General features: G+C 51.6%; 1 protein-coding gene across 4 annotated transcripts; it reads left to right on the top strand.

Annotated features, from left to right (window-relative positions):
• Positions 1–247: 247 nt before the first annotated feature.
• BATF3 (basic leucine zipper ATF-like transcription factor 3) lies at positions 248–12,281 on the top strand. 4 transcript variants are annotated; one of them, XM_047705610.1, is made up of 4 exons: positions 248–392; positions 434–535; positions 3,287–3,391; positions 11,784–12,281. In XM_047705610.1, exons 2-4 carry the CDS (start codon positions 458–460, stop codon positions 11,967–11,969), a joined length of 369 nt encoding a protein of 122 aa, XP_047561566.1. In that variant the 5' UTR covers positions 248–392; positions 434–457; the 3' UTR covers positions 11,970–12,281. The 4 variants fall into 4 exon arrangements, with proteins under 4 accessions (XP_047561566.1, XP_047561565.1, XP_047561567.1 ...); XM_047705611.1 differs by having other exon boundaries at positions 268–383; positions 425–535; XM_047705609.1 differs by having other exon boundaries at positions 256–535.
• Positions 12,282–15,276: the final 2,995 nt, after the last annotated feature.

Raw genomic sequence — 15,276 nt, 5'->3', positions numbered from 1 at the left:
GACCCCCTCGCGGCCCCAGCGTTCCTTCTCGTGAGTGGGGCTTCGCGTTCCCTCCCGGGTTCCGGAGCCGCCACGTGACTTCCACGAAGCGCAGGGGCCCAGCGGAAAGCCGCGACAGGGGTGGGATTTGGGACCCCGAGGTGCGGCGAGAGGGCGGGGAGAGGAGGAAACGGGGCGGGAGTGAGAGGAGGGGCGGGCAGACTCGGGACGCGCAAGCCCGCGGGCCAGGGCCGGGGGAGGGGAAACCCGGGCAGTTCAGCGGCCGCAGGCGCCGGGAGAGCGGGAAGCCCGAGGGGGCGGGGCGGAGGGCGGCGGCCGGCAGGTGCGGGGGCGCGAGGATGCGGGTGACCCGCGAGTGCCCGTAGGCAGCGCCCCGCGTGCAAGGCGCGGCGGGCCGCGCGGCCGCTCCTCCGCGAGGCTGCGCGGCGGGGCTGGCCGGGCCGGAGGAGTGCCCGGCATGTCGCAAGTGCTCCCGGCGGCCGGCAGCGTCCTGCAGAGGAGCGTCGCGGCGCCGGGGAACCAGCCGCAGCCCCAGGTAGTGGACTAGAGGCTCAGGGAGGCCCGCGGGCATGCGGGGATGGGAGCGCCGAGGGGCACGAAGGAGGTGGGTCTGGGGCTCCGGGGTGGTGAACGCTGAGTGCCGAGGTGAAGGGCGCTGCGGGAGCCAGAGACCTGCAGGAGTGGGGGCGCGGGGCAGGAATCCCGCGGGCGCTTCTGCCCGGTGGTCCCCAGCTCACGCACAGTGCCCGCCGCCTCCGGAACGGTGACCCGGCTCCTGCGCCCCGGGAAGCGGAGAGGCCGCAGGGCGCAGACGCCCGGGCAGAGTCCACGCTTCCCCGCACGTGGGATCCGCGCTGTCCCGGTGTCGCCATCCTTGCGCTGGCGCCCGCTGCCACCCCACCCCCTGCGCGCGTGGCCCTTCGCGGGCGCCAGGGTGTACAGAGGGGATATTCGGTCCGAAGGGGCAGCTCGTGTCCAGGCACTCCCAACATCTACCCTCCGAATGGGGAACTCGCGATCCATCAGCCTAAGGGAGCGGGGTGGGGGCCCCGCAGTGGGAGAACTCCAGTCCCGCCTCTGGTGGAACCCATATGCCCGCGTTCAGCCCTCTGTGCTGTCCTGGGCAACATGTACAACTACCTACTCAGGAAACAGATAAAGTTGCCCGCGGGGATGGCAATCAGAGAACTTCCCACTCGGTTGCTCTGGAGGGAGTCTCATCGTGATGCCCCCCCTCCTCCCCTTCCCAATTCGATGTCTGGCGCGTAGTGTCATCGGGTGACGCTAGAGAGTCACACATTTCTGAGTTTGGACCTCGGTTTAACCACACACAGGTTGAGTGGCCTTGAGCATTTTGCTTAACTTCTTTGAGCCTCAATTTCCCCACCTGTAGAATGAATATAGTAATAACCTCTCGAAATTTTTATGACTAATTAAGATATGGTTAATAATTTATGATTATCTTAACACTTCGCTCCCCTCTTTCTGTTTTGATTGAATGTTACTGCTGGGTTCTCAGCTGTGATCATATGGATAGGTGATTACATCCAGGTTAGAGTGTCTTGCTCCCAGAGGACAGGATGCAGGTTGCTTCCTTGGGCCCTATGACTTTTTAAATGTGAACAAAAAGGTATGATTTGGAGACAAGCACTAAGGGAGACTCGAAAAATGGCAACCTCCACAGGTTACTGTAATAATAGTAGTAACCTATTACTATATAATAGTAGCCTCCTTAGGTTATTAAGGGCATACCATGTGCTGGGAGCTTTAGGTTAAAATCTCATTTTATCCGTATGCTAGTCCCAAGCATTAGGCTGTTGGAATGATTTGTGCAGTGATTACCGATCGGTTGTTCCGGCCATGCATCTTCAGTGCCTAAAACAGTGCCTGGCACATGGCAGGTACTCAGTTAATACTTGCTGAGAGAATGAATGACTCACACTTAGGATAAATGAGAAAATTGAACATTCAGAGAATTTAAGCCATTTCCCCCAAGCTGTATTGACAGTAAGAGACAAAACCAGTGGCTATATATTTCTAGCTAGAGTTCTGTCCTGTAAACCACATTTTGCCCCTGTGGTGTCCTGGTTATGTTAACCAAGACTTCTTTGCCTCTGAAAAGCTACATTTTAATACCTTGTGCCTGTTCCCTTAAGCACTACTTCCACACCACATCCATTTATTGTATTATTTATAATATGCTATCTTTCTCCTTCTATAGGCTTATATTCTTCTGTATACTGAAAATTCTTTACTCACCAGAGCTTGGGGAGAATTGTCTCTCATACAAGACCAGATAAAATAACTGAAATTACCCATTATCTTATATTATCAATATTTGCTCTCCATTAATGTTAATAATTGAGTAGCTTTCCTATGTTTGTATCCCACTAACCTCTTGGCTTTTAAACTGTTTAAAGGTAGCGTACCGCTTCCCCGCCCTTTGGTACCTTCTCACAGGGCTCCGGAAAGCAAATACTCTCTACTTCTCCATGTTTTTTCTGTAACTGAAATGTTTTTTATCTTGGTAGGTACATTTTTTTTTTTTTATCCTGCCTGTTTCAGAATAACTCTTGAAGGATTCAACTAGGTTTGGTTAAATCTCATATAGAGCTGAGAGCTTTCAAGACACATCATGAGTTTGCTTTCTGATTCACTCTGACCGGTGAAAATGTCCATCAAGCATTGTTCAAATGAGGTGTCTGAGATCATCTGATGTGCTGATAGAATTGTGTGATTGCAATTAGTTATCAGTGTAAAATGTGCATGCAGTATCAAAAGTACCTGTTTGTGTGTGGTGGGGCAAGGCCTGCCACAGAGCGAGTTCCAGATAGCACATGCCTTCTGCCTTCCCTGTTTTCAGATGCACGTTGACACCGCACCTCTTCCAGGCACACACCCTGTGGGGTAGAGGTTTATGAACGTTGGTTTGGAGTCCAACAGACCTGAGTTCCACTTCCCATTTACCCACGTCTAGCTGTGATACCTGGAGCAAGTTCCTTACCCCCTCTGAGTTTCTTTTTTTTCCCCCCTCTGAGTTTCTTATCCTCATCTTTTAAATGGCAGTCTCACCATACATTTCTCAGGGCGGGTCATGGGAATGAGCAGCTAAACTCAGCCAGGGCACAAGGCTGAACAAGGGGCTAGTGCTGTCCCACCCATGTAGCAACAAGCACTGTCAGGACTGCAAGTAAAATGGTGAAGCGATGCTGAGGAAAGGGACAGGGCAGAGGAAGGCGAAGCAAGGCGCCCCGACAGCACACCTAACCACACATTTTCCCCCCAGAGCCCAGACGATGATGACCGGAAGGTCCGAAGGAGAGAAAAAAACCGAGTTGCTGCTCAGAGAAGTCGGAAGAAGCAGACCCAAAAGGCTGACAAACTCCACGAGGTGAGCCTGTGGTTGGGGCAGAGCCACATTAGGGCCACGGAAAGGAGCTGTGGTGGTGGCCCCAAGGTCATGTCCTGGTCACCACCAATTTGGACACGTACGTCTCATGTCACTGCATCCTTCCAGCCCAGTTTTCCGATCCTTCACGGACATCTTTATCCCTCATCCGCTGGTGGTTCCTCTCTCAAGTTCCTTTCATTATAAATCAGAACGAAACGAAACAAAACCTCCTCTCTATTCCAATTCCTTTTCTTTTTTTTTTTTTTTTAAACTTCTGCGTCCCAAGTGGTTTTTTTTTTTATTAAGATTTTATTTATTTATTTGACAGAGAGAAATCACAAGTAAGCAGAGAGGCAGGCAGAGAGAGAGGAGGAAGCAGGCTCCCCGCTGAGCAGAAAGCCCGATGTGGGGCTCGAACCCAGGACTTGGGATCATGACCTGAGCCGAAGGCAGCGGCTTAACCCACTGAGCCACCCAGGCGCCCCTCCAATTCCTTTTCAAGCCCCATTTGTTTTCTTTCCTTCCTCCCCTCCCTGCTCCTCCCAGAGAGACCTGCTGCCTCCACACGCTCAGTGCCATTTATTTCCCAGTCCTCTGTGCTGGCGTTTCTGCCGCCCCGCCCCACCCAGCATGGACGCACGCACGCACGCACGCATGCACGTGACCGTACGCAGGCCACGTGCGCGTGCGCGCACACATCCTTTCTGCAGAGGTGCTCCCGGGGGGACCCATAGTGCCTCGGCACTACCTGATCCGGGGACTTCTTTCTAGACTCATGGACTGTGACCTTGCAGACCTTGCTGAACATTTCGTACCATTGACCCTCCCCCTTTCCTAAGACCTTCTTTCAAGGTCTTCAGCTTCTAAAAGACCGCATTTCCCACTGGACCTTCCTAACCACCTTTCTTCTCTGTTTCTTTGCTACCTTCTCTTCCTCTGTCAGTTCTCTTAACTTTTGGTGTTGACCAGGCTTTCAGACTCTGCTCTTTTTCCTTCCCACCCTGAAGATATGATCTATTCATCTGTTCTCGCAGCATTAGCTTCCCACTTTGACTACTCCAGGCAAGACCTCAGTTCAAGGCCCCCCGACCCCATATTTCCAATGTCTGCTTAGATGTCCTCAGATGGGTGGGTGCAGGCTGCTTGGATACAACACACTGATAAGTGTGTTTACCCTGAGACTCTCTCTTCTCCTCCTGTCTTCAAGTGAAGTTAATGGAGCTCACCAGTTTTCTCATCATCCACGTCAGGAACCTGGGATTTACCGTAAACTTTCCCATTTTCCTCTACCCTTATGCATAATCCCACATAATCTCACAGACAGAACATGGGAACTGCTCTCTATCAGGCACTGGCCTCAAAGGTATCCAAGTGTCTGTGCAAAGAACTGATGATAGTTCTGAACGCTCATCTTTAGACAAGGTTGGTGTAAATCACTAAGGATTTTAATGTAGCCCTTCCCTGCCTGCTGTCTTGTCACAGCTGGTCTTAGCAAGCTGGGTCTGGGGGCATTGACAACATAGCAGATACCGAGGTATTATGAGGGGAAAAACAATCTGAAAAGCCTTTCACAGTGAACTGAGAACAGGTTTAGGATGTACATACGCCAGGGGGAGGCGACCAATGATAGAAATTCACAGTGGGCATGAATTACGAATATCAGACTCTTTCCTGGAAGCAGGAAGGCTGGGCCCTAAAAGGAGATAGGGTCAGAAGAGATCCTTCCCAGCCTGAGTTGGTCCTGTAAACGTCCCACAGAGGAGTTGGAATGTCCTTTGTCTCCTTTCTTCCTTCCCCCTTGCGTATGAAGCAGTCCTGGTTCTAGCCTCATGTTACCAGATTACCCCAGAGGGCACTTGCCGCCCAGTTAGGGCATGGCCCTGTGTTCAGACCCTGTGTGCTAGCTGCACAGCCAGGGCCCTTCCCCTCAAGATGCTTCTCGTCCAAGCCAGGTGCATTAATATAAGGAAACACTAGGGGACACTCAATTGTAAGTCCCAAGTGATGATGTGTGTGGTGGTGGCTAAATGACGATAAGACCTTCCACAGAGCAAGAGCGGGTAGATTCGTTCCACAAATACTTGTTAGCACTACCATGGACAAGGCCTTGATGCTAGGTCACAAAGAGAGGAATAAGATCTCCTTCCTATTTTTTAAACCATAGGAGTTTTCAAGGAAAGTATATTCATTTCTTATGGACTTTGTAATAAATTATGACAAATTTGGTGGCTTAAGACAACACAGGTTTATTATCTTACAATTTTGGAAGTCAGGCATCTGGAATGGGTCTCAACGGGGCTAAAATCAAGGTGTCAAGAGAGCTGTATTCTTTCCAGGGGCTCCAGAGAAGAATCCATGCCTTTTCTGGCTTCTAGAAGCTCCAGAGAAGAATCCATGCCTTTTCTGGCTTCTAGAAGCTTCTCAGTGTTCCCTGGCTTGTGGTCCCCTTCCATCTTCAAAGCCAGCACTGGCTAGTTAAGTCTTTTTCATGCTGCATTACTCTGACACTGTTCCTCTGACACATCTCCTCTGACTCTTGACTTTTTCTTTCACTAAGACCCTTATAATTACATTGGATCCACCTGCATAATCCAGGATAATCTCCCCACGTTCAGATTCTTAATCACATCTGCAAGGTCGTCTTCTTCTTCTTCTTCTTTTTTTTTTTTTTTTAAACCACATAAGGTAACATATTCACGGGTTCCAGAGGTTGGATGTAGATATCTTTGGGACATCTTTGGGAGGCCCTTATTCAGCCTAACTCAGAAGGTAGCATAAATCCTACAGGGTCAAAGAAGACGGTTTCTCTCAGTATCTGGCATTGTTGAATTTGATACCCAAATGAGCCAGATGCCTGGGAAATTTAGGGTGGTACATTTACTCCTGCCTGATCCCTCTTAGAACCATGCGGGGGGGTCCCCCTTCTGTAGGGTTCCTAGCTTCTTCTGCGGTCTGTATACCATGTCACGTGACAAGATATGGCAGGTGCTGTTTTGGGAAATGCGGTTAATTGATCTGAAACCCATTCCCTCCATGGGAGAAAACTCCCTTCTCTGCCTCTGTGGAGCAGGAAGAGTAGATCCTGCTGACCCATCACTGGCAGATCACCTCATCAAGGCCAGTCTTGTTGAGAAACTCAGTGCCCAGGAGGCCAGGACAGTGGGTCCATCCATATATAGACCCCAAAGCTATAGCCCCCATCTTTACTGTCACTAGCTACATACTAGTGTTATTGGTCACAAGGGGCAGTGCAGGTGGCCGGCTCAGGAAAATGGAACTACATCCCAGTCCTGCTGTAGAAGAGGAATGTCATCTCTGGGTTGAAGGGTAGCACATGAATAATAGTTCTGCTGTTAATTCCTCACCTCCTTCCAGGGAAGGCATCCCAGCTATGGGAATCTTTGTTCTGCAGGGCCAACATGGGGAGCGGGGAGTAAATAGAGTAAAAAAAAAAAAAAAAAAAAAAAAGAGGAGTATTTTTTTAAACTTTGGAAAAAAATCTGCATGTTGAGGGTGGGGTGTCTGGTTTAAAAATGTGGTGAAGAATTGTTTTAGTTGCTCCAGGAAGTGAGTTGAGGGCAGAGCACCTAGCACCTGCTCTGGGTCATGGCAGAAAAGCCGTCAAGGCCTCCTCGGGCTCCAAGACCCATCAAGGATGGGGCACGTGGGAACCAGATACAGTTCTCAGAAACCTCAAACATGGGATCAGTCTCTCTCTTGCAGAGACACTAAAGGGTCCAGAAAGCTGCCACCTGGTAGCCAGGGCTACCGCCACTCCCTGGGGAGCTTTGGCCGTGAGAAGGGCTGTACTCAGTCCTTTCTGTACTCAGTCCCATCCTGTGGGATGACATGGGTGCATCTCTAAGAGGAACTCAAGGTCTTTATTTGCCTTCCTTGAATACCACGAAGGGGACCATCTGGAGCTTGTTTAGAATTCCCACCCTTCTCTCCTACCTGCCTCATTCACTCACCTTGAGTCCCCCTTACCTCCAACACCCTGAGAAACCTCCTCCAGTCCCAGCTTCTAGAAGCCTCTGGGCTACCTCCCCCAGCTCCTAGTTCTCCATCTTGGGGGACAGGAGGGACAGTCCGTCGGGGCCGGGCCTCCCTGGAGGGCAGGGCTGGGAGAGCCTGAGTAGGCCCTGCCAGAGGGAGGCTGGGGTCACTCTTCAGTCTGAGTTTTCCCCTCAGGGAGGTGGTTGCTGGAAGCCCGAGTGTGGTGCCGAGAAGCTGTTCCTAATGCGTGTGTGTCACCTCAGCGCTCAGTGTGGCTTTTCGAATCATCCTGTCAAGGCGCTTACACCTCTCAGGGGGATTTCAGTCCCTGTTCATCTCTGAATGTTGGGCACACGCCTGAGTCCACATCCACAAATAAGGATGTGCGTGAACAGTCCAGCTCTACAACAGGGAGAACTGTGTCTCAGAAGTGGGTCAGACTGGTTCAAGCCAGGCAGCCCAAGGTGTAAGACTGAGAAAGAACGTTGAGTCAGAAAAGGAAGGCAGTGATGCCATCCTCAGGAACCCCAAATGTCACCAACTGGCAGATTTCTTGGGCAATTTGGTTGTGGTCTGTGTTGTCATAGCTTCTTCAGCTGTTGCATGTTCTAAGAGAACGCTTCGAGTCGTCCCTCCTTGGTTCAGAAACTGATGATGACACCAATTTGTAGAGCCCTCCCTGATGACACAATTTGTCTGCTGGGAAGTTCAGGGTAGGGCTAGGGAATAGGCTTTATTGTAAAATCCTGAGCACTCACAGCCCTTTACTGCTGGTAACCACCATGGGGAAATTTGGGGCCAGGCACTGCCAAATGAAAGCAGAATTACTTCCTTGCTCAAGGGCTGCAGTTGACCTTGAAGTCAGGTTCCAAGCCTGCATGACCTTGGAAAAGTCATTTTGGCTCTCGGAGTTTCACTTTCTTCGCTTGTGAAATGGGGTCTGTGTGTGGCTGTGCCCTTCTGATGGCCTTTTCCACCCCTCATTTCCTTTCTGCCTTCACCGTCACCTCTGGTCCCAGGGACACACATTAGCTCATTTGCCAGTTTTTCATCCTGGACCCTGGATACCCCCAGACAGCCCCTCATTCCCCAATCAACCTCCCTTAGATGCCCAGACCAGGATTTCTTGAATTAGGCACTGTTGACATTTGGGGCCAGCTAATTCCTTGTCGGGGGTGGGGGGAGGTCTGCGCACTGTAAGATGTTTTTTTACGTTTGTCAAGTCGGGTAACTTCTTCTTGGTGTGAAGTGAGTCTTACTCACTCCCCTCTCACCCCCATTTCCTCTCATCTCCTCTCCACTCGCCCCAGCTCCTCCTTTTGTTATTTTTTAAATTTTTTAAAAAAGATTTTTATTTATTTATTTGACAGAGAGATCACAAGTAGGCAGAGAGGCAGGCAGAGAGAGAGAAGGAATTAGGCTCCCTGCCAAACAGAGAGCCCGATGTGGGACTCGATCCCAGGACCCCGAGATCATGACCTGAGCTGAAGGCAGAGGCTTAACCCACGGAGCCACCCAGGTGCCCCTCCTCGTTTTATTTTTGTTGTTTGATCTCACCAGAAGATCTTGACTTCTTCTCTCCTTTTTATTCCCTCAGCTCCATGAAAGTCCCTTAGCAGGTTGATGAGTAAAAGTCAAATCCCAGAAGAGAAAGTCCCCACAGAGTAGGCATCAGGGGACCTGATGGGCTGGGGTTTGGGGGAAGCAGTGTTACTTCAGGAAGACATTAGGCAGCGTGGCCCCTCCTGGCTTCCAGAGATAAGGCTCAGGAGCTCGCGGCATCCTGCCCCAAAACTCAACAAGCAAACAAGCTAATACAGAAATGGAATATTCTGCCACAGCAAGAGACTTTCCTGTTTTTTGGAATCTAGTTAAAATGTTTGCTCATTGGAACCATTCACATCTATTCTCCATTTTACTGGGAGATGAGGAGCACGTCTAGTTGTGTGTGTGTGTATGTGTGTCTAGTTGTGTGTGTATGTGCGTGTGTGCATTGTGTGTGTACAGATGCTCCACAGAGCTGTAGCCCATCGTCCTGCGGCTGCAGGCAGCCTTCCCTCGATGACTGTCTTCCCGTCCACCACCTCCCCTGGCCCATGGAGGGCTTGTTGCCACATTGTAGATGGAACTAGAGCTTCTAGGACTAGAGCTTCTGAGAGGCCCAAGGAAAGCGTGAGGAGTGGGGCTGGCAGCAGGGCTGAAGGTAGAAGGGGACCCATGGGCTAATGAAGCTGGCCTGACCTGGGACCGCCTGCGGGGTGGGGGCAGGGGGTGTGTGTGTGCTGCCTGCCGCCTGGGAGCATATTCCAGACCACGCAGAGGGCCTGCCTGGGGAAGGCTCAGACAGGCCTCTGTGTGCAGCACCTCTGGTGCCTAGAGGTGGGGAGGGAAGGAAGCCAGTGCGAGAAGGAGGCAGAGGAGTGACTGGGCGGTGGCCCATCAGGCACAGCTACAGGAGAGGGTAGCAGAAGCTCCTAGGTGCTATACATTTCTGATCTTTGGGAAGCGATCTTATTTAGTATAAGTAAGATTGAATGTGATATGAGATTGACTAGAACACATAATGACGGTTGTGGTTCCATTAGGTGCTGTGATCAGGGAAGCCTTCCTGGAGGTGGTGGGCTTAAGCTGGGCTCACACAGAAATGGAGGAACATACTCCAGTGGAAGAGAACAGCATTAGCAAAGGGCCAGAGTTGAGAATTTGCATGTGCTTTAGGGGCCTGTAAAAAGATCAGACTTTGTTAGTGATATTTTTGAAAATTTACTAGTTAAGAGAAAAGATGTGGATAATAATAAGGTTGGGTCCCCATGTCAGGAAATGCATGGTAAACAAAATTACAGCAAGATTTAAATAACGTTGGGTGCCTGGGTGGCTCAGTCGTTAAGCTTCTGCTTTCAGCTCAGGTCATGATCTCAGGGTCCTGGGATCGAGCCCTGCATCGGGCTCTCTGCTCAGCAGGGACTTCCTCCCCCCTCTCTCTCTGCCTGCTTCTGCCTCTCTGCCTACTTGTGATTTCTATCAAATAGGTAAATAAAATCTTTTTTAAAAAAGATTTAAATAAGGCTCTCAGCTTCAAGATGATTTCTATTAGCATGCCCTGCGGCTCTGCCATTGGCCAAGTACTGTAGAACTTACCAGTGACTCGGAGGAAGAGAAGGAAGACCTAATTATCAAGTTAATGGACAGCTTATAGCTGTGTAGTGTCATGATCCATGAGCTGACCCGTTACGATTCAGAAAGACTTTGCTAGGCTGGAAGACGCCCAAGTGACCGGAGTGAAAGTCAGAAGAAGTGGATGTAGAGCCCACCCTTAATCTTCAGAACATCAGTCATCGTCCAAATATAGACAGAGAAGCAGCAGAGGCAGACGGAGCTTGCACTTCTCTGCAAGCTCAGGGAGAGTCCCCAGGGTGAGGTGGTTGCAGGCCTGGGTCCAGCCCCAGGGCAGGCCACCTCCGTGCATCAACCTGTGCATGGTCAAGCCATCCCCAGAATCATTTTGGGAATGACTCTTTGCCAGATAGATCCTGGCAAGTGACAGTGTGTGTTGGGCTGACCCCTAGGAGGACAGAAGGACCAGAAGTCCTAAAACCCAAGGAGCTCAGGAGACCTGAAACAGTTGAGCTTAGAGAATACCTAAGGGGAAGTGGTATGGGGCTGTCTCCTAATATTACAAGAACTGTGATATTGAAAAAGTATTGAATTTACTCTGTGTGGTTCCATAAGGTGGAACCAAGCCCAATGGATGGGTTTGAAGGAGCGAGAGATTTTGTATCAGTGCAAAGAGGAGCTTTCTAATAGAGCAGCTCAGAAAAATAGGGACTGTCCTTTGAAGAAAAGAGTGCCCAGCCCAAGTTGGATGTCCGGTTTCTACATTGGGTGGGTTGGGCTGAGGGGTATCTATGAGCCCCTCCAGGTATAAGCTTCTGCAAACTCCGCTATGGTGGAAACTTCACAGGTGAGAGTTGGGGGCGGAGCCAAGGCAAGGGATACTTTCATTCATTTATTCACACGGTCAGCAAACGTGTATTGTGTTTCAGGCACTGCTCCAGGAGCTGGGCCCACAGCAGTGACCCCAACAGAGATCTTCACAGAGCTGCTCAGCAGTTGGGGGAGGGGAGGCAGGCTGCACAGGGGCACAAGGGAACCTTTAGGAGTGACGGGAACATTCTCTTGATGCACGTTGACATTTACCAAAGCTCACTGCACGAGACCCGTAAAACAGGTGTATTCTATTTGATGTAAATCGTATCTCAATCAGGCCGGTTCAAAAAGCACAGCCCTGGCCTCTTGGACCTTTCATCCTGGTGGAGCTCTCCCGGGAAGGAGGCCGGCATCCCAGGAGGGAATGGGGCTGCAGCCACCACGTCACCCACCCCGTGTCTCTGTGCAGGAGTACGAGTGCTTGGAGCAGGAGAACACTGTGCTGCGGCGAGAGATCGGGAAGCTGACAGAGGAGCTAAAGCACCTGAGCGAAGCACTGAAGGAGCACGAGAAGATGTGCCCGCTGCTGCTGTGCCCCATGAACTTTGTGCCGGTGCCCCGGCCGGACCCTGTGGCTGGCTGCCTGCCCCGATGAAGCCCGAGGCTCATCCTCCTCTGCCGACGGAGGAGCCTTGGTCTTTTTCACACCTGGTGGGGGAAGGGTTCCTTCCGTGTCTGTGTCCAGGGGGAACCGGTGGCCAGGTCACCTCCTCGGAGCTCCTGGCCGTGTCCTCAGCACACAGCTACCACAGGATGCTCCCGAGGGCACCTCTTGGAGCCCTGAGTGGATCCGGTCCGGGAGGCCGCTCTCAGGAGTCCCCTCAGTCCACTCTGGCGGCTAGTAGTTTCGAATGTTGTGCAGAATTATTTTCTCTAGAATTTGGAGAATAAAGGTGGTTATGATCTCTCCCTCAGCCAAGTTCTTGGAATTTAGAAAGACAGGATGTTTCCTAGTCCTGGAGAGGTGGTCGCCTTCTGTCTCCTTAGGCTGTTTTGTGGCTCCTGGGTCTTGCTTCCCCCTCCTGGTCATCGTCCCCGTGGTCACAGCTGGGCTTGATGCAGGAGGCACCTTTGGAGAACTGCAGAGCAAAGGCCGATGGGATTTCTTGCCACCCCAGCTGGGTCGCGAAGGGATAGTCATGCTGGGCAGGACTTGGGCTTGTTTTCTGGTTTGGGTGGCCCTCCGTCTCTGTCAACAGCCCCGCCCATGCTGGGCTCTCATGGGAAATGTTCTCTTCCAGGCTGGTTTTCCTGTCTCTTCTGTACACTCTTGGGCCACCTCCCCATTCCAAAAGTAGGCATTGGATCAGAGGACAATTTGACTTTATGTTAGTATGAATCACAGCAGAATGGGGAAATCTGTCCCCTAATTGAAAAAAAACAAATATTTTGGCAGATGAGGAGAGCAATTTCTTTTCAAAAGTCCCATCTAACTATTATTTCAGGAAAAGCAGAACTAAGACAAGTCGAAGGTGGCCCGAGAGAGAAAAGCAAAATGGCAGAGGACTCCCCCATCCTCTTCCAATTCTCTTTTTCCCTGGACCAAGGGAGTTGTGGAGGGCAGAGCCATACCATCCTAAAGGGCACAAGAAATGGGAACAGAAGGAACATGCTTTGCTATAAATGAGGTTGTTAAAAAGAAGAAAGTAAGAAAAGAGAGAACCCAGACCCTTCCAGGGGTGACCAACTTGCTGACTTCATACAAGTATACATATTGGCTACTTGTTGAGGGCCTCCTTTTTCCTGGGCAAGTGTCTCCTGCCCCCCAGGCTTTTCATGTGAGGGTCTCTTATAACTCACACCAGCTGCAGGCTGCAAGGTTTCCCTGGTCAGAGGCATTGGAATCTGCCATTAGAGACCCAGGCAGCTGCAGAACTGGGCCGAAGCTTCCCGGATGCAGCTGTTAAGGGGAGTGGTGGCATTTCTTTGTAAGAGACATTTTATAAATCATAATCATCCGGCCTCATTCGTGCACTTTTGCAGACAAGGGGCTCTGAGGCAGTGGGGGAAAGGCCTTGCCCAGGGTCCCCCGAGAGCAAGGAGCAGAACCAGGTTGGAACCCCAGAGGGTCTGACATGACTTCTGGTCCACCTCAGAGCCAAGAACATCAAGCTGAAGCCATGTCGCAGGAGGTGACTCAGAGAAGGACCTGGGGTCTATACGTGGCATGACCTCCTGTCAGTACCTCACAAGGCTGGCCAGGACGTCCCACCATAGTGCCGGTGACCAGCCCATTCGTGAGCGGTGGTCCCAGAGCCACCGTGGCTGTGAGTATGAACACATAAAGTGTGTGCCTATACCAGCAGGTGTTTGGAAGCTGTTGTCTTTCACCTCCAACACCATCTGTCCCTGCAGGGAGCACCTTCCGTGCTGGCCGTGTCTCAGCCAGATCCCATGAGACTTCCAGCGGTCCTGGCCGGCACAGTCCTCCAGCGGTACTGGCCGCTGATCCCCTCTGACCCCTTCTGGCACCGTGTCTGGCCGGCTGCTCCCCGGTTCCACTGCGAACCCTGGTGTGTCTGCGCCTGCTGGCCTCCCGGGCTTGAGTCCCCGGGCTCTACACCATGATTCAGAGACCATCTCCTTCCATGTAGTTGCTCTGTACCCTCAAGGCCTTGGGGCCCCCTGGCTCCTCTCCTCTGGCCAGGAGACTCAGGACAAGGGGCCCAGGGAGGATGGTGGGGAGCAGATCTCTCTCATACCATTTCTGCCCACAGCCCATGGCCAGTCCTCAATCGCATGGCCTCACTGAGCTACCAGGGACATTGGGGATTGAAATTCGGCCATGTGCTCAGTGGGGGACAAATGGGATTTGGGGACTACCTGTCAGTCTCTGTCAGAAGAAGATCTAGCTTTGCTCCCTCCCCCTCACTGAAACTGTCCTCCTGCAGGTCCCCAGTAAGCTCTGGCTGCCAAATCTAATGGCCACACTTCAGGTCTTCTCTTCCTTTCATCCCTCAGATTACGACGCTAGCTTCTGCATTTCCTTCCATGTCTCTACCTGCTGCTTCACAACAGAAAGGAGCTCCTCTTCTTGGGTCCTCCATCTCCCATCTATCCCCGAACTGATAATTCCTGCATCTGTACCCAGAACGACGGCTGGTATATTCAGGGGCCCTTCGCACGTCTCTGAGAGCACATCACACAATCATAACCCACTCGACACATTCACAGCTGTACTCATGATCACATCGTCTTCCCTTCAAAGATGTTTCTCGATCTTTCCTGCTTGTCTAATAAAGGGCTCTGTCCCCACCTGGCATCATAGCTGGAACCATTATGCTCCCAGAGTGATTCACCAAGCCCTTCAGTTGGGCCTCCTAAATACCCCCGGATCCAGTCACTTTGCTCTGACAGGCTAATGGCTTTATCTGCTAACAAGGCCTTGATTCCAACTAGCTGCTAAACACGGGGGCCTTCCCCCCGAGCTGCGGATTCACTAAAGTGGAGCCGCCCCCATATCTGATGTCAGAGCAGTAAATGTGACGTCAAGCAGCCCCAGCCAGGGAAGCTCAGGGTAGTGCATCGTGGTGCTGGGGTCCGAGTCCCCTCCGGGAGAGCTGGCCATGGTGACAAGAGTTTTGAAAACCAAACGTTCACTGACCTTGGCTGCTAAGAACGCCCTTATCAACCTCCCCGCTGGGGCATCTCAGCTTTCCAGGCCCCTACTCCGAAGAAGCAAAAATTCTGTATAAATTTGAGGAACTACTATATTACTCCAGGAGGGACAAGGGAAGTCGGTAAGATGCCGGGGATTGGATTTACTCGGTTGTATTCACACGGCTGCTGTGTGCGCGGCCTGGAGCCCCACATCTGAATTGAGTCCCCCAGTGACGGTGTGTGTTGGGCTGGTGGAGGGAAGGGAGGCAGGCTGAGAAAGGCCTCTTCAGCATAGAAAGTGT

Source organism: Lutra lutra, chromosome 15, assembly GCF_902655055.1.
Source record: "Lutra lutra chromosome 15, mLutLut1.2, whole genome shotgun sequence".
Taxonomy (NCBI): Eukaryota; Metazoa; Chordata; class Mammalia; order Carnivora; family Mustelidae; genus Lutra; species Lutra lutra.
Note: the sequence above shows the minus strand (reverse complement) of the source record. Positions and strands in the feature narration are given on the sequence as shown.